Source organism: Phoca vitulina, unplaced genomic scaffold, assembly GCF_004348235.1.
Source record: "Phoca vitulina isolate PV1807 unplaced genomic scaffold, GSC_HSeal_1.0 scaffold18, whole genome shotgun sequence".
In the NCBI taxonomy this organism is placed as follows: Eukaryota; Metazoa; Chordata; class Mammalia; order Carnivora; family Phocidae; genus Phoca; species Phoca vitulina.
The window spans coordinates 34,732,506-34,752,762 of NW_022589721.1; the positions used below are offsets into that span (position 1 = coordinate 34,732,506).

The window sequence follows — 20,257 nt, forward strand, 5'->3', positions numbered from 1 at the left end:
CGGGGGCGGGGTCCGAGGCGGAGGGCCGCGGCGGTGGGCGGGCCGGGGGCGGAGTCCGAGGCGGAGGGCCGCGGCGGTGGGCGAGAGGCCTGTGAGGGGCCTGGCGCTGGACAAGCCCCCCCACACCACCAGCCCGGGACCGCAGTGGGGCGGCGGCGCGAAGCAGGGACTGCAGCTGGGAGGAGCAGGTTGGGGGTGGTCAGAAGTTCAGTAAAGCAGTTTAAAACATTGTAAAGCGGGGGGGGGGGGGGGGCCGGGTGGCTCCGTTGGTTAAGCGACTGCCTTCCGCTCAGGTCATGATCCTGGAGTCCTTGGATCGAGTCCCACATCGGGCTCCCTGCTCGGCGGGGAGCCTGCCTCTCCCTCTGACCCTCCCCCCCCATGCACTCTCTCTTTCTCTCATTCTTGCTCTCTCAAATAAATAATAAATAAATAAGTCTTAAAAAAACATTGTAAAGTGCATTTGTAAATCTAAGACATTTGCTTGTCTAACTTTAATTGTCCCATGTAACACACCTTCCTGGACCCTAAATAACTGTTACATGCAAAATAAATATAAAGGCAGTGAATCTAAAGCTCTCTTTAAGGTTCTAATACTGTATCTAAACCTGGGAAGATTTCAACTTACAAATCTAAATCAAATATAAATTATAAAAAGAAACAGGGAGGGGCGCCTGGGTGGCTCAGTCCGTTAAGCGGCTGCTTTCGGCTCAGGTCATGATCCTGGGGTCTTGGGATCGAGCCCCACATCCGGCTCCCTGCTCAGCGGAGAGCCTGTTTCTCCCTCTCCATCTGCCTGTCACTCTGCCTACTTGTGCTCTCTCTCTGTCAAATAAATAAATAAAATCTTAAAAAAAAAAAAAAAAAGACGCAGGGGGCTGGTGGCTGGCTCGGTGGTGGAGCACGTGACTGATCTGGAGGTTGTGGGCTTAAGCCCCATGTTGGATATAGAGATTAAAAATAAAGTCTTTTTTAAAAAAATCAATCAGGCCCCTGGGTGGCTCAGGCAGTTAAGCCTCAGACTCTTGGTTTCTGCTCAGGTCATGATCTCTGGAAGTGGGATCTGTGTGGGGCTCTGCTCAGGGAAGAGTCCCCTTGAGATTCTTTCCCTCTGCTCCTCCCTGCATGGGTGCATGGTGCGCACTCTCTCTCTCTCTCCAATAAATAAATAAATAAAATCTTTTTAAAAAATCAATCAATTAGGGGCACCTGGGTGGCTTAGTCATTAAGCGTCTGCCTTCGGCTCGGGTCCTGGGATCAGCCCAGTATCGGCCTCCCTGCTCGGCTGGAAGCCTGCTTCTCCCTCTCCCTCTGCCTGCTGCTCCCCCTGCTTGTGTTCCCTCTCTCGCTGTGTCTCTCTCTGTCAAATAAATAAATAAAATCTTAAGAAAAAAATCAATCAGGGGCGCCTGGGTGGCTCAGTCGTTAAGCGTCTGCCTTCAGCTCAGGTCATGATCCCAGGGTCTTGGGATCTAGCCCCGCATCAGGCTCCCCGCTCCGTGGGAAGCCTGCTTCTCCCTCTCCCACTCCCCCTGCTTGTGTTCCCTCTCTCACTGTCTTTCTCTCTGTCAAATAAATAAAACCTTAAAAAAAAGAAAAGAAAAAAAGAAAAAATCAATCAATTAAATGCAAATTATAAAAAGATTAAACCATCACATGTATACTTTGCATTAGAACACAAAGCTATGGGACTGAAATGTCTAGTTGAGTTGTTATTTAGATTTCAGTTAGTTAACATACGGTGTCAAAGTAATCTTAGGTGTACAGCATACTGATTCAACACTTCCATTCAATCCCTTGTGTTCATCACAACAGGTGCATTCCTTAATCCCCATCCTCTATGTAACCCATTCCGCCCCCCACTCCACCCCACCCCCTGGTCACCATCAGGGTGTTCTCTATCCTTAACAGTCTGTTTCTTGGTTTGCCTTTCTCTTTCTCTTTTTCTTTTTTTCCCTTTGCTCATTTGTTTCTTAAATTCCACATATGAGTGAAATCAGATGGTATTTGAGACTGAAATTTCTTAAACAGGCTGGCTGCGGACCCCTGGTAGAACATTCCTGTTCACACCTCATGTCATGGCTTAAGTATTACTGGTGCTCCCCAAACTCATTTCCCCATCTCGCAGCCAGATATTTCTACCAGGTGGCTCCTGAGATTCTCATTGGTGACCCTGATGGATTGCAAACCCTATGAAGACTATGTCTTGGCACTGAGCAGTGGACACACACTCCTCCATGCTCCGTGGGTGCATTTAGTTGGCCCCTGAACCATGAATGTTTTTCCTGGAAACCTAAATGCCTATGACCCCAATGAATCCTTTTTAAAATGACTTTATTGAGATATAATTCACACACCATACAATTCACCAATTTAAAGTGTGTGATTCAATAGTTTTTCATATACTCACAGGTTTTTACAAAGATCACCACAGTTTTAGAACACGTTCATCACCCCAGAAAGAAACTCTTTAGCTATGATGCTCCTACCACCTATTCCTCTACAACTCTCAGCAACCATTTATCTACTTTCTGTTTTTATGGATTTGCCTATTCTGGATATTTCTTTTAAATGGAATCATAAGTATGTGGCTTTTGTGTCTGGTTTCTTTCACCCAGCACAGTGTTTTCAAGGTTCATCCATGCTGTAGAGTGAACCAGTACTTCCAGTTGGTATTAGGTTTTTGTTGTTGTTTCATGGATGAATAATATGTCATTAATGGATACACAACATTTTATCCATTCATCAGTTGATGGACTTTTGGGTTGTTTCCTCTTCTGGGCCATTATGAATAACACAGCTATAAACAACCATATACGAGTTCTTGGGTGGATTTATGTTTCCATTTCTTGTGGGTATATATCTAAGAGTAGAATTGCTGGGTCATATGGTAACTGTATGTGTAACTGTTTGAGGAACTGCCAGATTGTTTCCCAAGGTGGCTGCACTATTTTTCATTCCCACCAGCAATGTAGGAGTGTTCCAATTTCTCCATATCCTTACCCATACTTATTATCTGATTTTTTTATTATAGTCATCCCAGTGAGGGTGAAGTGGTTCTGATTTGCATTTCCCTGATGCATAATAATGCTGAGCATCTTTTCTGTGCTAATTGTCCATTTGTATATCATCTTTGAGAATGTCTGTTCATGCCCTTTGCCCGTTTTAAAGTTGGGCAACTTATTTTTTTATTATTGAGTTTTAAGAGTTCTTTAGAGATTCTGAGTACAGGTCCCTTATCAAATGTATGACTCGCAAATACTTTCTCCCATTCCATGGGTTGTCTTTTTACTTTCCTGATGGTGTCTTTTGAAACACAGAAGCTTTTAATTTTGATGAAATCCATCTCATCTATTGTTTCTTTTGCTGTTCACAGTTTTGGGGCCACATCTAAGAATACATGGCCAAATCCAGGGTCCTGGAAATTTACCCCTGTGTTTTCTTCTAAGAATTTTATAGTTTTAGTTCTTACATTTAGGCCTTTGATCCATTTAACTTTTGTATATGGTGTGAGGTAGGCATCCAACTTCATTCTTTTACATGTGGATTCCAGTAGACCCATCACCATTTTTTGAAAAGATTATTCTTTCCCCCAATGAATTGTCTTGGCCCCTTGTTGAAAATCAGACCACAGATGCATGGGTTTATTCCTGGACTCCCTATTCGATTCCATTGATCTATATGTCCCTCACTATGGCAGTGCCACGTAATCCTGATTACTGTAGCTTTGTAGTAACTTTTGAAATCTGAAACTGAGTCCTCCAACTTTCTCCTTTCTCCCTTGCTTTCTTCCCTCTCTGTCTCTTTTTTGCTTAGGTAGTGTAAAAGGGAGAAGTGCAGGGTGGCTAAGTGGCGCCTGTAATAATGCCTTCTCTCTTTTAAAATGTGGCTTTGCCCATTCTGGGTCCTTGCAATTCCTTGTGAATTTTAGGACCGGCTTGTCAGTCCTACAAAGAAGTCAGTTTGGATTCTGACAGATTGCATAGAATCTGCAGGTGAACTTGGGAAGTATTGCTCCCCATGGGATGCTTTTCCATTTATTTAGGTCTTCTTTAATTTCTTTCAAAAGTGTTTGTCATTTTCTTGGGGCACCTGGGTGGCTCAGTCGATTAAGCATCTGCCTTCAGCTTGGGTCATGATCTCAGGGTCCTGGGACCAAGCACTATGTCCAGCTCCCTGCTCAGCAGGGAGCCTGCTTCTTCCTCTGCCCCACACCCGGCTCGTGCTCTCACTCACTCTCTGTCTGTCTCAAATAAATAAATAAAATCTTAAAAAGTAAAGTTTCAGGACATCTTGCCACACTTTCTGTAGAGTGTTCCAGGGGCATAGATTTAAGCAACAAGCCCAGGAACTTCCGAAGGAATGTCAGAATGTTTCTGAGGGGTCTTACAGAAGGTAGATTTAGCAGTGTGCATTAAGGACCGCTAGAATGTCTGTTTTCAGGGGGAAGAATCAATAATAAAGATTTTCGTAGGTATCATGGTCAACATCACTCATCTTCAGGGAAATACAAATCAGAACCATGACGAGATATCACCTCATACCGGTGAGAATGCCTAAAGTCAACAACACAGGAAACAACAGATGTTGGCGAGGATGCGGAGAAAGGGGAACCCTCCTACACTGTTGGTGGGAATGCAAGCTGGTGCAGCCACTCTGGCAAACAGTGTGAAGGTTCCTCAAAAAGTTAAAAATAGAGCTACCCTATGACCCAGCAACTGTACTCCTAGGTATTTACCCCAAAGAATACAAACACACTAATTCAAAGGGATACATGCCCCTCCTATGTTTATAACAACATTATCTACAATAGCAAAGATATGGAAGCAGCCCAAGTGTCCATCGATAGATGAACAGATAAAGAAGATGCAATACACACACACACACACACACACACACACACACACACAGTGGAATATTACTCAGGCATAAAAAAAGAATGAAGTCTTGCCAGTTACAATGATGTGGATGGAATTAGAGAGTATTATGCTAAGCGAAATAACTCAGAGAAAGACAGATACCATATGATTTCACTCACATGTGGAATTTAAGAAACAAGCAAATGGAAAAAGGAAGGAAGGAAGGAAGGAAGAAAAGAAAAGGAAAGAAAAGAAGAAAGAGAAAGAGAGGCAAACCAGGAAACAGGATCTTAACCCTAGAGAACACACTGATGGTCGCCAGTGCAGGGGGAGGGGGGACCAGGTGATGGGGATTAGGGTTAAGGAGTGCACTTGTCCTGATGAGCACCAGGTGACGTGTGCAAGTGTTGACTCACTATATTGTACCCCTGAAACTAATACTGCGGTGTATGTTAACTACACTGGAATTAAAATTAAAAACCTAATAAAAAAAAGGCTTATGTAGTAGAATTTATTCGTCACTGGGAAAACTGGAATCAATTTGCATGCCCAAGGATTGGAAGAGGCTCAATGAACCGCAGCACACGCCTGAGCCCGAGCCCGGCAGCCACAATGAGTGCTGTTCTCAGAGAAGGGTGGCCGGAGGCCATCCAGCAAGAAGACAGGGAGGACATAAGGACAAGGAGGACAGATAAGGCTGCCACCTGTTGGTACATGGCCCTGGAGCTAAGAACGGATTTTACATTTTTAATGGTTGAAAGAAAATCAAAAGAATATTATTTCCAGACATGCCAAAAGTACACGAAATTCAAGTATGAGCGTCTGTGAATAAAGTTGGGTTCCTACGGATCCACATTCGTTCCCGTGTTGTCTGCGGCCGCTTTGCCCGCACAGCGGCTGGGCTGAGTTGTTACAACGGAGACCAGACATGGCCTGCAAAACTGGAAATGTGTACCAGCAGCCCTTAATAGAATAGGTTCGTCACCCCTGGTTTATAAAACGTGTGCAGAAAGTCTTCAAGGCAACACGGAGCTTTGTACTATGACTAACAGTGCGGTGAGGGGACTAGAGGTTTCTAATCTTACATTCACTTTCCTGTAGCTCCGTTCTTTCTCTGCAGTGAGCGCGTATGGCTTTTAGAACAACAACAAGGGTAGCAGTTTTCAATTAAAACCTTCCCCGCACCCTCCCCCCAGCTTCTGCGGCCCTAGGGGTCTTCTCGCCCACAACAGTGGTCATTCAAGGGCACTGTCCTCAGGAACCCAAGAGAAATGGGCTCTCAGGCCCCGACACAGGGATCCAGGAGTGTGAAGCCACATGTCTGGGCCAATCCGCCCTCTTGAACCCGCATTTACTGTTCCCAGAGATGCTGTGCCTATTCTAGCCCTGGCCTCCCTGAGGGCCCCCCACCTGGGGAGGCTATCCCCACAACAACAGTGGGCAGGAGGCCGGGACCCACCGCTCCCTACCAGGGAATGGATGGGTCAACTTGGCAACCTGGGGGACCAGCCGCCAGAAGACGCTCCTCGGTGGGGCGTCAGCCGCTCAGAGCAGCAGGCACATCTGAGGGGTGGGCAGCTGTGGAAGGTCCCTATGACTTGGGGACAGGTGTTCAGAGAAGTGAGCCTGGAGGAGCAGACGGAGAGACAAAAGGCCAGACCCTCATGGGGGATCTGCGGAGGCGCCCCCCAGAACCCCCCTAAGGTAGAGAGCCATTGTCTGGCCCACTAAGAGATGAGGCTCAGAGCTGGTCAGCTCATCAGAGGCAGACAAGCACCTTGGCCTAGGCCCCTTCCTCGATGGGCCTGCCTGGGGTCTCAGTGCTTTCTCTGTGTCCCCCCAGGTGTCTTCCTGCCCCCGTCCCCAGCAGCCACAAATGAGCCTATCCTGGATGAAGTGGGGATTATGACTCTGGCGCCCCTGGCCGACATGCTGAACAGCCCACAGCCCAGCCCCGCAGCAGGCGCCATCGTGAACCCCCTGATGGGCCCCCTCAACACACTGCTCCCTGGACCAGGGTCCATGTCACAGAGCATCCCGCTCACCAGCCTCCTGACCAGCCCCCTGAGCAGCCACCTGACTGGCCCCATGGCAGTGTCCCCGGGGGGCACACTGACCAGCTCCCTGGGTCTGCCTTCAACTGGCCCCCTGAGCAGCCACCTGACTGGCCCCATGGCAGTGTCCCCGGGGGGCACGCTGACCAGCTCCCTGGGTCTGCCTTCAACTGGCCCCCTGAGCAGCCACCTGACTGGCCCCATGGCAGTATCCCCGGGGGGCACACTGACCAGCTCCCTGGGCCTGCCCTCAACTGGCCCCCTGACTCCAAGCAGCCCCCTGATGGCCCCTATGACAGGCACAGTGGCCGTCTCTCTGAGCAGCCCCCTGCTCACCTCCATGGCTGCTCCTCTAGGTGTTTCTCAGAACCTTCTGGCCAACCCCATGAGCAATCTGGTGCTGTCGGAGGCCCCGAGGGTGCGGCTGTCAGAGCCGCTCCAAGGATGCCCCTCCGGACCCCATCCCTCAGCTGGAGCAGGGCCTGCCGCCACCACCAAAGGTAACTGGCTCAGGGGGAGGGACAACAGCCCCCCTCCCCACCACCAGGCCAGTCCTTGGTCCTGCTCTGATCCTACTTCTCTCCTTTCTGCCCCACCACGTCACTAGTCCCAATCTCCACTGAGCATCCCCAGCCGACCCAGGACCTGGAGCCCTTCAGCATGACGTTTGTGGGCTCACCCATCCAGGCCTCCACCCCTATCGGGACTAGGGGCACGCCTGGCCCCATCACCACCTTTTCCTACAGCAGCTCAGACGCCCAGACCCAGCCCAGTGCCCCTAAGGGACAAGCAGTTCCTGTATCTGTCCCCACGACCCCACCTGTCTCTCCAACTGCCACAGTCCTCGTCCCTATCCCTACTCCCGCCCCCCAAGCTACCACCAACTACACCCCCTCGAGCACCACCCACATTGTCCAGTGCCCCCCCCAGTCTCCCACCCGGGCACACCACTCCCCCACCCAGCCCTCACCCACCCTCCACTCCCCTCCACGAAACCCCCACTCCCCACCCCGAACCTCATCCTCCCCGGCTACAGTCAACGACACCCGGGGTCCACGTGGCGCAGAGACATCTCGGAAAAGCATCCTAGAGTTGGAACGGAAGCTAGCCCACCGAAAGACCAGCAAGTTCCCTGAGAGCCCCCGAGGTCAGTGACACAAGGTCAACCAGGGGGGTCTCCCCTGATGCCCTTGTGGACCTCCCTGGCACTAGCCTGGGCTGCTGACCATGGCCACTGACCACTCCTTCCACTTTCCCCAGAGTCAAAGCAGCTAGGCTGGGAGAGGCTGGTGGGGGAGATCGCCTTCCAGCTGGACCGCAGGATCCTGTCCAGCATCTTCCCTGAGCGCGTGCGTCTCTACGGCTTCACTGTCTCCAACATTCCAGAGAAGATCATCCAGGTGTGTGGCGCCCATCTCCCCTCAGAGGGCCTGCCCCTTCCACCTGTCAGGGATGGGAAGCATGCTGGCCTTGGGGCCTGGCCAAGCACATCAGAATCCGAGGACCCCCTAGGATGGAGGAAGCACGGTGTTCAGTCCAAGTGGCCACGGGGTGTCCAGGGCATCTGGCATCAGGAGCCTGTGGCCTTAGCCACATGGCTTCCCCAGAGGACAGGGCAGGAGAGGGTCCTGAGCATGGTCAGGCCTGCACTCTCCTCCTGTGCCACTGCAATGGTCTCCATATGGCCAGCCCTCACTCCCAGGGGCCCTCCCCAGACTAGCAGAGCTGATGCTTTCCCCACCCCGTTGGTACCCTCAAGGGTCACTGGGGAGGCAGGCAAAGGGGAGGCAGGTCCCAGAACCTCTGACCAGCTGGCGGCCTCATGGCCAGGGGCCTCAGGCCCAGGCTCATTCCAGTATATTCTTAGCATGCCGTTCACTGAGCTTGCTTCCGTTGAGGGACACAGAGGACAATGCTTCCCAAAGGTGCTTGGGCGCATCTACCTTGCCACCATGCGTGGGAAACTCTCCAAGGCAATGGGGGGGTGGGGCACAGTCACGGGATATGGGCTGTGCTTGGCTGGATACCCAGAAGCAGCTATCCAGAATGACGGCATGTGTGCCCGTCCCCCACCAATGTGCCAACTCTGGGTGGGATCCCATGCCTCGGGGTGGGGGAGGTGGGCCATCTGGGCCTTCTTTGGGAAATGGCCCTCAGTGCTCCCGGCCACTTTCTCTCAGGCCTCTTTATCTATAGATTATAGACCTGGTGTGTGATCTGCAGGAATAACTTCTATTAGAGTGGGCTCGTTTGTATCCAGGTTTGAGCTTGCCTTTTCCTTTGCTTAGGGTGTCCTTTGGTTGGGTTTTTAATTTTAATGTGGTCAGAATTATCCATTTTTCCTTTATTGCTTGTACTTCTCATGTCTCACTGAAGGCTAGAGCGGTAGAGGGCAAAGGGGAGCTGCCCAGCCCTGCCTCAGTCCTCCCTCCTGGGCCCACCCCTGACCCTCCCAGCCCACGGTGTCCTCTGCACGGGATGGTGACAGAGCCTGGGCACCTCTCTTCTTCCAGACTGTTTCTGCTCCTCTGGACCCTTCACTCCTCACTCTGAATTTTAGGATCATCCGTCAAGCTCCAGGAAAAACCTAGTTCAAATGTGTAGTTTTGCATTGCCAGGGAAGTTTCCCATCTTCACAATGTTGGTTGTTCCTACGCACCTGCCGTTTCTGTTGCTCATGCTGCAGGTCCACCGTGGTCACGTTTGGTCTGACGATCCTTGACTCACATCCGGGGACCTCGGCCACCACCGCTGCGTCACAAGCGCACATTGGCCATGGCTCTTTAAAAACTGGCAAACAACACAGTGGAAGCACAATATTATGTCTCTAAAATGTTACGTCTGATATCCAATTGGCAGAGATTACATTTAATTATAAACACAAGTCTAGCTGCCCACATAGAAATTAGATATTAAGCGGTAAAAGAGGTTTCCTACTGTTTGAGAATGCCCGTTAGAAGGTGATAAAGACCCGTCAACCACTGAAGCTGGCCGGCCAAGTCCGCTGATTCCGGCTCCTCTTCACTTCCCCTGAGGGTTAGCGTCTATGCTGCAGAATGTAACGGTCACGGCATTAAACGGCAACTCTTGGACAAGAGGCAGGAAGGTGACAGCGGGATGTATGTAGGGCAATTTTTTCTGGCATCTTGAGGAAGTCAAGGAGCTCGGCACCCCCTTGGCCAGTGCCTCGGCCGCCATCTTGGCAGGCTGGGGGGGTGGGGAGGGGGCTGTGGCTTTCACCAAACACTCATCTGCTCATTCTGCCCCATGGCCACCATCACCATTTCCAGAGCCACTGGGCCCATTCACCTTCCATCAGCAATGACCAGTGCTGCCAGGGGCCATACACTTGCCGCCCAAGCTCCCAAGAAGCGGCCCCACTGCAGCCCACCTGCACAGAAGTGCTTTCGGGGCGGGGCAAACACCGCCTGGCTTGCCCTCTGTAGAGCCCACCGCAGGTTGATGATGTCTGGTTCCACCTGAGGAGCATAAAGATGCATCCTGCTCTTAAGGCCATCCATCCTGCCTGCTTTGCTGGCCCATTTGCTGGTTCCTATCAGCATCCAATTCTACTTTGCCCAAATTTCTGTTTCCCTTCCTCAGAACATCTTGTTTTTCTGCATGTTGAACCCCAGCCTTGGTTGTTGCTAGAATCCCTCAATTCTATCCAGACCCACTAAACCTGCTCAAACCTGGTGTCCAAATCTGGCTCATCGGCTTCGTGAATGCAGTATACGTTGATCACTGAAAAGCTTTAAGAGAGCCCCATTGCTGAATGAGGACTCATTGACTATTTTCACTGAATCTGGCCATCTTTTTTAAAAGTTCACAGTTACCCATGCCATCTTTTAAGCTCAACTAAAAGTTGTCCCAATGCCCCAACCTGTCACTTCTTTTACCCAGTTGCAAAGGCCTTCTGCTGGGGAGCGGGGGTGCTCTCAGCCTGCCGTTCGCTCCCAGTCATGGCAGACCAGGAGTCCAGCCGCACCAGTATGAGGGTGGTACCTGGTGGTGTGTCCAGCTGGGTCCTGGTGCCCCTGGCGCTCTCTGGGGCCTCACTCACTGGCCTGCCGACAATGGTTTTGGGTTTTGCCTAACGGTTTGTTTCCAGCCAGCGTGCCAAACCCTTTCTCTGGTTCTAGTAGGCTGTATATCATCTTGGCTTTACTATGTAGACAATCATATTGTATACTATTTAACAGAAGCAGACAATGGGGCAACCTCATCCTGTTCCTGACCGGACTAGGAATACACACTTCAAGTCTGCGTTAAGTATGATGTGTGTTCCATGCTTTTTGCCAGATCTTCAAGTCACAGCTTTTGGCTGCAGATAACAGAAACCACGCTAGCTGGTGTAAACAGAAAGAGATTTCTTACAAATGTTTAGGCGACGACACAAAACTGGGCACAGAAGTCGGTGCGGGGTCACAGCCCCTGCACTCTGCCGAAAACCCGGGGGCACCTGGCCCCCAGGCATCTGCTTCCACCTGGGCAGAAGCCACAGGGGGAGTCGAAAAGGCTTTCGGCTTCGGGAAAGAGGCACTAGAACAGAAGTCAGATGACCCGCTTCAGCATCTGCCACATCAGGTTAAGAAGTTCTTCCTCGTCCTCATTTATGGAGAGTTGGGGGGGGAGGGGGAGTCTGAACCATGAAGAAATACTGATTTTTTTTTTTTTAGAATGTTTTTTCTCTTTCATTGAAAAGATCACGAGTTTTCCCTCCCTCCCTGTTCTCTTAACATCTCGAGATACAGATCGTAAACCACACTGCATCCCTGGTGGTTTTAATGCCCTGAGATGCTGTTTGCGGCTATTCATGACTTCTGCAGCTGCGCTACTTCTTTAGAGAACAGGCCCTGCTGCTGTGACAGAAAGGCAACCAGGTGTCTTTCCCCGTCGGGCCGTCGGACCCTGCGGTCCAACCCCTAGCAGCCTGCGGGTCGGAGTCCCGGACTCGGCCCAGGGGCGGAGCTCACAGCCTCACTCTCACCCTATTGGCTGGAGCTTAGTGACGTCAGGCCTCGCGGCAGGAGGGCGGGAGTGCGGCCTGCGCCCGGAGCTGCCCGCGCAGAGGAAGGCTGAGTGCCGGGCCTATCCTCCATCTGGTCTGTCTGAGCCCTTCTGTTGAGCCTTAGGATTTTTTTGAGCCTTAGGATACTGTTTCCTCCTTTCTGCTTATGTCCTTCCCTCTGCTTGCTTTAGATTGGCTTTATTTCTCTTTCTTGGGCTGAGCACTTAAGCTATTTTACTTTACATGTCTTTTGTTGGTAAGTACGTTTGGGGCAAGGGAGTTCCCTCAGGTCGGGGAGATACGCGAAATGTTTAACCAGCGGTGCGTCAGGAATCCCAGCCGGGGTGGATCCTGGCAGAGGGACAGGGCTCTGCTGTCTGCGCGCCGGCGCCGAAGTGCGGCAGCGCCCCCGGGCGTCCGCCCCCGCCCCCGCCCCCGCCCGGCTCCCCGCGGCGCTCGGGCTGCGCCCCCGAGGTGGGCGGGGAGCTGTCCAGGTCCACATATTTCACAAACTGGTTGGAGTTCCTCTCTAACCCCCGAATCCGTTAGGTGCATCTCCAGTCTCCATCGTCGGAGGGGCATTCAGCTCTTTAGTTCGATGTCTAACGCACTTGCCCTGTGCTCTAAGAACGAGGGCTGAACCACACCGATTGTTGTATTTGCTGCCATTTCCCTATCACTGAACACGTGGCCAATGTCGTGGGTGTTCCAGGATGGAAAGACGGGGTGGTGCGCACCTGTGCTCCGTCTCTTGGAGGTGCGTGCATATTTGGTCACACCTGTTCTCTCCTCCACAGCTGATCCAACACAGGGTCCCCTGCTGATTCTCCCTCTACAGACCTTTCCCATGTCCACATCTGCATCTGCAGTCGCCTACCCCTGGACCAAACTGCTGCCACTTTACTGGTCCACAGCTACGCTCCCCCTCCGTCTATTCACTCCTATTATGGGGCATTCAGTGCATGCCACGTTCATACCAAATAGACAGTCTCTGCCCTCGGGGAGCTCACCCATTCCCCGGAGGCCTTCAATAAATATTTGTGCTAGAGGTTCAGGGGGTGATACATGCTATGAGGGGCAGGAGAGTTTGAGGGTGGGAGCTAGGCACTGAGTTGGCCTTGCTGTCTCCCCCCCACACCCCACCCCCACACACCTATACTCTGACCAACTCCAACATCCTGGGAAAGCCCCTCCCTCCTCTATTCCTTTGAAACACAATTCTGCTCAATGTGAGAGCCTATTGATGTGTCCTGTGGAAATGGTGGCCCCTTGTGGTGGTGCAGACCAGCACAGATGCTGTGCTTAGCACCCCCTAGAGACATTTCCTTTCAACTTCCAAAACAGCTGTCAGGCGGTCTGGTTTCCTTCATATCATAGCAGGGAAACTGAGGCTCAGACCCAGTGTGATGACAGAAGCAGCCATTGAAACCTTGCTCTGCACTGTGCCTCCTGGCACCTTCCATGCCATGCATGCTGTTCCTTGTCCTGGAAGTTCCTTTGCTCCTGTTGTTCTCATCCTTCAGCTGTCAGCCCTGCCATCCTCTCCCCTCCAGAATGCCCCCCCCCCAAGGCCGCCTGGTTGCTCCCCATGGCAGCACTCAAAGCACTCCTCCTGCTCAGTCTTGTCATCACTGTAAACCCAGAGGGCTTTGCTCACACTTGAATCCCATCACCTGCTACAGTGCCGCACGCAGGGGAGGGCTGAGAACATCTGTGGGATGGACGCACGGAACCCTCACCCTCTCTTCCCAGCTTCTATCCACCCCCTTATGTGGTCAGCATGATCTTTTAGAACCACAATGCCAATGGACCAGAAATCTCTGACCCTTTAGGACAGAACCCTCCGCCATGCTCTCTGCTCAGCCCTGCCTGCTTCTCAGTGCCTGGAAGGTGTGGTAGGGACTCATGCCCATGGCTCCCTGGCTTCAGTGGGGTGCCTTCCTGCTCTTCCCCACTCAATCCCCTTGCCTGTCCCTCCACTCTCAAGGGGTCACCTCTTTGGGGCGGGCCTGGCCTTGTCTCTTAGTGTAGATGCACCCACATTCCTCTCCCAGCACCCTGGCAGGGTGGGTGCAGTGTGCCCCCTGGAGGACTTCTGCTCCTGTCTGGAGCTCCATTCACCCAGTGTGGCACACAGCAGCTCAGCCCCAGCCCCAGAGTGAGCAGACGATGGGTCCTGACATCCCCACGGGGGGCCGACGCTTAAAGCTATCCACCCGCTGCGCTCTGCCATTCAGCAGCATGAAGGTTCACCTGCTTACCCACAAATGCTGGCTGAGCTCCTGCAGTCTGGCTGACAGGGGGCACGGGAACAGGCAAATGGAGGGAGAAGGCTTAGGGGCCAAGAGGAGCCTAGAATCAAAGAGACAGGCTTGTTTTAGTGTTGACTGTGCACCCAAAGTGCTGAGCATTGGGCTCTGGGTGCATCTGCCAGAGGTCAGGGGTCACTTTAGCTGAGCCCAGCCATGAGTCCAGTGTTCTGTTCACATGACCAGAGGAGAGGACAGAGGATTTTCCTGGAGAAGGTGAGACTAAGCAGCTTGTTCTAGCGGCTTAGGAAGCAGCCTGGTGGGCATCCAGGGCATGGTTGGAAGCAGGGGAGCAGGGCCAGATCAGGCCCTGGCCCCAAGAGGTGGGGCAGTGGGAAGTGCAGGAGGGCTCAGGCAGGGAGCGACCCCCTCCAACTACTTCAGACCTGTCAATCCGTGGGTCCGGGCACAGCTGCACCTGTGACGGCTACATCATTTGCAGGACTCCGTGCAAATGAAAATACAGGGCTCCTTGTTCGGCAGAGCGTTAGCTGGGTGTGGGTCCTTCTGAACAGGGGGCCCTGAGTGAATGTAGAGGTCACATGCCCAAGAGGAAATGGCAGGAGTGCACGCTGCAGAACGCAGTCACTGCCTGGTTGGGGGGCACAGGCATGAAGAAGTGGGCGGACACTCACCCAGTTGCTGCCAGTCCCCAGGTCCAGGTACCAGGAGGGGTCACCAGAGGGGCAGCAGGACCCCCAGTGCTGAGACCAAGGGTGCTTGGCTCAGGGCCTGGGGTGGTCAGTTCAGCATGAGGGGAGGACAGGGCCTCTTGGAAAGAGGGGTGCAAGTGGTGGGTGCTGAGGATGCAGCGCAGGGTGGCAGAGAAGGGACCTGGAGAGGAGGTGGAGGTCTCAGGGCAGGGAGCCAGGAGGGCGCCTGGGAAAGGCCCTGACTGGTATGGGCCAGGCACCCCCATGGCCATCAGGGACCCCCTCCTCTTTCCTTCACCTCCGGACTCCCAGCCACACTCCCTGTCAGCATTTCATAGCCTCAGCTCAGTCCAAATTCCCTGCCGGTGGGTGGAGCAGGCGACAGGGATGGGGTCTGGGGAAATCCCCCCTCCAGCTCAACCCACTAGGTTCCCCCTACCCTACACCCCTTGGAGCCTCTCCCCCAGGACGTCCAGGACACCTGCGCCCACCCACAGCCACGGCCCTCGGCCACATTTGCCCCTCTCCTGGCTTTGTACCAGTGCAGGGCGGAGACACCCTGACGGCTGCTCTCCCCTCAGGCCTCCCTGAACCCCGGCGACCACAAGCTGGATGAGGAGCTGTGCCAGACACTCACACAGCGCTACGTGAGCATCATGAACCGGCTACAAAGCCTGGGCTACAATGGGCGGGTGCACCCGGCGCTGACTGAGCAGCTGGTGAATGCCCACGGCATCCTGCGAGAGAGGCCGGAGCTGGCTGCCTCGGAAGGCGGCTCCTACACCATGGATTTCCTGCAGCGCGTGCTGGTGGAGAATGTGCACCCCAGCATGCTCTCGGACGCGCTGCTGCTGCTCTCCTGTCTCAGCCAGCTGGCGCACGACGACGGCAAGCCCATGTTCATCTGGTGACACCGCTGGGCGGCCCAGGTCCGCCCCGCCCCACACCCTGTCGGGTGCAAAGCCATTAAAGCTTCCCACAGACGCTGGCCTCTGGGCCCGGGCTCAGTGGTGCGCACCTCCAGGGTGGCTGGCCAGCTCCTCACTCCCCTGCACCCCTTCGATCCTGCCTGCTCTGGGGCTCCATGCCCACCCCAGGGCCCTTGGTGAGAGCCCCAAGACCAAAGCTTGGCAGCTGTTTGGCTAAGGGCGGGGGCGGGGGGGGGTCCCGTTCAAAGGTCCCAAGGCTTCCCTCACCTGGCAGTGGGAGCAGCAGAAGCCCTGAGACTTGGAGGGGAGAGAGCAGGAAGCGCTGTTCCAGCAGCATTAGTGATGTGCCCGGAGCTGAAGCCTGGGTGCAGAGTGGAAGGCAGGAGTGGGAAGGAGACAGGATGTGGATGGGGGAATCCTTCCCTCTGTACTAGGCTGGGAGGAGGGGAGTGGGAGAGGGAGAGAGTCCAAAGCCCTCCCTGAGGGGAAGAGGATGTTAGATGGAGGGAAGAAACCAGGAGAAAGTAGCCTCACCCAAACCTGAGCCAAGGGGCAGCCCAGGGAGATGGGGCCAATTCCTAAGGCACTGCTGGCCCAGCAAGAAGAGAGCTGCTCCACAGGGCTCTGAGGCTGAGCTGGAGAGGACAGAACCCACCTGCTGCAGGGGCGGAGCACAGGCAGGATGGGAAAGAGGTGGGGTGGGGGGAGGGGCTGTAAGACGGGACACCGGGACACTGGGACACCGGGAGGGGGAACCTGTAGACAGATGGGACGGGCCTGTGGACAGTGCAGGAAACGAGGCAATGTAGGCAGGATGCTTGTCCTTGCGAGGGTGTGTGTGCTAGACAAGAGAAGGGCAGTGGCGGGCAGCCCACAGAGTGGCCTCTGGCCCACAGGGGGGACAGGAGAGGACCTGCCTGAGGAAGGGAAGGAGGCTGGAGCTGCAATGGGAGGCAGAGGGTGGGCTGAGGAGGTGGGAGCGATGAGCCCAGCAGAGGAGGCTCCTGGAGCACCAGTGCGCACCAGCCAGAGGACTCTGAGGGAACAGAGGAATCCTATCAGCAGCCGGCGAGGAATGCAGGAAGGAGAGGGTTGTGGGGTGTGCCCAGGAGCTCCCCTCTCTGCCCTCCCCACTCCCAGGCCTGCTATTTCAAGGGATCCAGCCAGACCCCTGGGGAAGGCAGGGAAGGACTCTCCTATAGATATGTAGAGATCTATAGATAGAAATCTAGCTCTGCTGAGAAGGCCCAGCACAAGACACACCAGGAACAGGGAACACAGGCAGCACCAGATCTTGGTTTCTTAAGGGGATCAGGGATTCCTGGAGAATGGGGAGGTGGGGGGCCAGAAACCCCTCCACCGCCCTACCAGTAGGGCTAATGGCAGTCCTGACTCAAACTACAGGGCAATTTAAGAGCCAACCAGGAGAGCTTTGGGGTCTGGTTCACAGCTCAGATCAGAAAGGTGGGGACCCAGGCAGCACCCGAAGGAGCGCGAGGCAGCGCGGTCCTGGGAACCAACGGAGCAGGTGCGAGAGGGCTCCCGGGATGGGGGGCTGGTTTCCATGTGGCTCACGTGCGGGGGAGGGGGAGGGGGAGGGAGCGGCGGCACAAAGCCCAACCAACAGTCCCTTACCCCCAGATTGGACGCTCCTTGGGGTAGGGTCACAGAGCCCTCACCACGGGGGGACAGGCCTCTGGGGGAAGCTCTGCGGGGCGCTCAGAGTCCGTCCCTCCTCTGGGGAATGTGTCTTTGAACTCAGTTGCTGGACACTGCAACCCAGGTAGACGGGTGGGGGTGGGGTAGACCCTGCAGTGGGGGCAACAGGAGGGCCCTCGCCATTCTGCGCGGGCTTGCGGGGAGAAGGGAGGGAGCTGGACGCAGCATGCAGCGCACTCCCTTCACCAGCCGGCCTGCGCTAAGAAGTACCGTTCTCCACTTGCTGCAAGCTGCACCCCAGTCCATGCTCCCGTGGGGCAGGCCTGGGGGTTCTCCCGGCGTCCTTCAGGGGAGGGCGGGGCCGGGCGAGGGGGATCTGAGGCGTGGCTGCGAAACCAGGGTCCCTTTCGCTTTCCCTTTTGTTCTGTCCAACGGCCGCCGAAGGCTCGGCGCGCGAGGAGAGCGCGGCTTGCCGGGCGCGCTGGTGTCCGCCTGCGCCTGCGCCCCCACCGGCCCGGAGCACCTTCCCGGCTCCGCGCACGGCTTGCGCCACGTGGCCTTGACCCGCGACTCCCCTGCAGCGCCCGCGGACGCACCAACGAATCGATTCGCAAGCTGGCAGCGATTGGGTCGCAGGGGCGTCCCGAGGCCAAGAAGCCCCCCGCCATGCAATCCACTCCCGACTGGCCCCCGCCGCCGGGTGCCCTCCGGCCGTCTCCTTTCCCGCACCCTGTACTGCACGCCCTCCACCGCCTGGCCCGGGGCCTGCTCTTCCCGGCCTACTGGGCCCTGGACCAGCTGCTGGGCTGCTGGGCGCCGGTGGTGAGCCCGAGCTGCCAGAGCGCGCTGACCTCCGCCGTGGGCGCCGTCGCGGCGCTGGGGCTGCTGCTCCTGGTCGGCCTGCCCCTGGCGCTGCCCGGCCTGCTGCTCTGGCTGCCCCTGCAGCCTTGGCGCCGCCCCTTCTGCTCCCGGCCCCCTCCGCAGCACTGGGCGCCCCCCGCGCCCTGGCGCCCCCCAGCCGAGCCCGCGCGCTGCTTTGGCTTCCTCAGCGCCAACCTGTGCCTGCTCCCCGACGGGCTGGCGCGCTTCAACAACCTGCAGCACAGCCAGCGGCGGGCCGAGGCTATAGGCGCCGCGCTGCTCGCCGGCCTGCGGCCCTCGGGCTATGGGGCTGCGGGCTGCAGTCCGCCAGAGCCGGGGACGCCCGGCGGGGTGCTGATAGCCGCCGTGCCGGCCGGTCTGGACTTCGTGTGCCTGCAGGAGGTGTTCGACCTGCGCGCGGCGCACCGCCTCGTCAGCCGCCTAGAGCCCAATCTGGGCCCAGTGCTGTACGACGTGGGCTCCTTTGGCCTGCAGCCCGGGCCGCACCTCAAGCTGCTCGGCAGCGGGCTGCTGCTGGTCTCACGTTATCCGCTGCTGCGCGCAGCCTTCCGATCCTTCCCCCACGCACGTCGCGAGGATGCGCTGGCCTCCAAGGGACTGCTTTCCGCACAGGTACAGGCCCACCGGCCGCGGCGCTCCCTGGCCTGAGAGAGGGCTGGGCGTGGGGTCGAAACGGCGAGGGTTGCTGGGGCCGTCCACGATGTTGCAGGCGCAGGTGGGCATCCTGGACGGGCGCCGCATCGTGGGCTTCCTGCACTGTACGCACTTGCATGCGCCGAGTGGTGAGCCTAGCGGACGGGATGGTCAGCACGTGGGCAGGCAGTCTCGCTTCTCTCATCCTGGCGGCGGCGGATCCCAGCCCTCGTCTGCATCGCCGCCCCCCGCCCCCCCCCCGCGTTTGTTCACTGCCCCAAGCACCGCGCGCCGGGTGGAGCGCCCTGGTGGGCTCACAGATCAGGGCGCGGCGGAGGGGGCGGTGGGGTGCGCATCTGGGCTCAGCCTTCCTCCCCCCACCCCTGCAGAGGACGGGCCCTTGCGCTGCAAACAGCTGACGCTTCTGCTGGACTGGATGGAGCAGTTTGAAGCCGAGAGCCGCCAGAGTGGGGAGGCCGTGGCCTTCAGCGTGCTTCTGGGTGACCTAAACTTCGACAACTGCTCTTCAGGTGAGGGGGAGGCTGCGGAGGGGCGGGGCCGGGCGGCCTGGCCCCGCCCACCGAGCGCCGGCCTCTTCTCGCAGACCACGCAAAGGAGCAGGAGCACGAGCTCTTCAGCCACTTCTGGGACCCCTGCCGGCTGGGCACTCGCCGGGAGCAGCCCTGGGCCCTGGGTACGGCGCCCGGGCGGGGAGCGGTCCTAGGGAGGGCTCCGGGGCCTCGGCTCCCTGATGACCGCCCTCCCCGCCCTCCCCGCCCTCCCCCAGGCACGATGCTGAACACCTCCACTCTGCACCACTCGGTGGCCTGCTCCCCAGAGATGCTGCGGAGGTGAGTGGCGACCTGGGGGTCAGGCACCGCCCAGGACGGGGGGGAGCCCTGGCCATGGTGACACCGCCCGTCCTTAGGGCCCTGGAGCAGGAGGAAGGGCGCCACCGCTACCTGGCAGGCCCTCCCGGCAGAGGCCCGCGGGCTAAGCCCTGGCGGGGCCGGCGCGTAGACTACATCATGTACCAGGGAGCGGCCGGAGGCCCGCTGAGCCCAGTAAGTGCCAGAACTCCGGGCGCTGGGCCGGCCGGGACTGAGGCGACACCTCAACCTGACTCCCTCCCCCAGGAGGTGGAGCAGGTGACCTTCAGCACCGCCCTGGCGGGGCTCACAGACCACCTGGCCGTGGGACTTCGGCTCCGAGTGTCCGCGCCCTCCTGACGCACGCACGCACGCAGGCCGGGTGGAAAGACGGACACG

General features: G+C 56.2%; 2 protein-coding genes across 2 annotated transcripts in view; both read left to right on the forward strand.

Annotated features, from left to right (window-relative positions):
* Positions 1 to 15,806, forward strand: part of SPATC1 (spermatogenesis and centriole associated 1) — a 20,946-nt gene extending 5,140 nt beyond the window's left edge. The window contains exons 2-6 of the mRNA XM_032415953.1: positions 6,703 to 6,955; positions 7,148 to 7,413; positions 7,521 to 8,060; positions 8,174 to 8,313; positions 15,468 to 15,806. Of these exons, the coding sequence (XP_032271844.1) occupies positions 6,703 to 6,955; positions 7,148 to 7,413; positions 7,521 to 8,060; positions 8,174 to 8,313; positions 15,468 to 15,797 (1,529 nt within the window). The 3' untranslated portion in view covers positions 15,798 to 15,806. The remainder of the gene's footprint in view (positions 1 to 6,702; positions 6,956 to 7,147; positions 7,414 to 7,520; positions 8,061 to 8,173; positions 8,314 to 15,467) is intronic.
* Positions 15,807 to 18,140: 2,334 nt separating this feature from the next.
* LOC116639607 (sphingomyelin phosphodiesterase 5-like) lies at positions 18,141 to 20,235 on the forward strand. Its single transcript, XM_032416117.1, has 7 exons — positions 18,141 to 18,968; positions 19,066 to 19,138; positions 19,379 to 19,519; positions 19,594 to 19,683; positions 19,777 to 19,840; positions 19,918 to 20,053; positions 20,126 to 20,235. Exons 1-7 carry the CDS (start codon positions 18,141 to 18,143, stop codon positions 20,216 to 20,218), a joined length of 1,425 nt encoding a protein of 474 aa, XP_032272008.1. The 3' UTR covers positions 20,219 to 20,235.
* The last annotated feature ends 22 nt before the right edge of the window (positions 20,236 to 20,257 follow it).

Excerpts from the sequence above, each read along its gene's own strand:
- LOC116639607 (XM_032416117.1), top strand. The coding sequence starts at position 18,141 with ATGCAATCCACTCCCGACTGGCCCCCGCCGCCGGGTGCCCTCCGGCCG. Across the intron at positions 18,969-19,065 it reads AGGGACTGCTTTCCGCACAG|GCGCAGGTGGGCATCCTGGA; the intron begins GTACAGGCCCAC and ends ACGATGTTGCAG. Across the intron at positions 19,520-19,593 it reads CTTCGACAACTGCTCTTCAG|ACCACGCAAAGGAGCAGGAG; the intron begins GTGAGGGGGAGG and ends CTCTTCTCGCAG.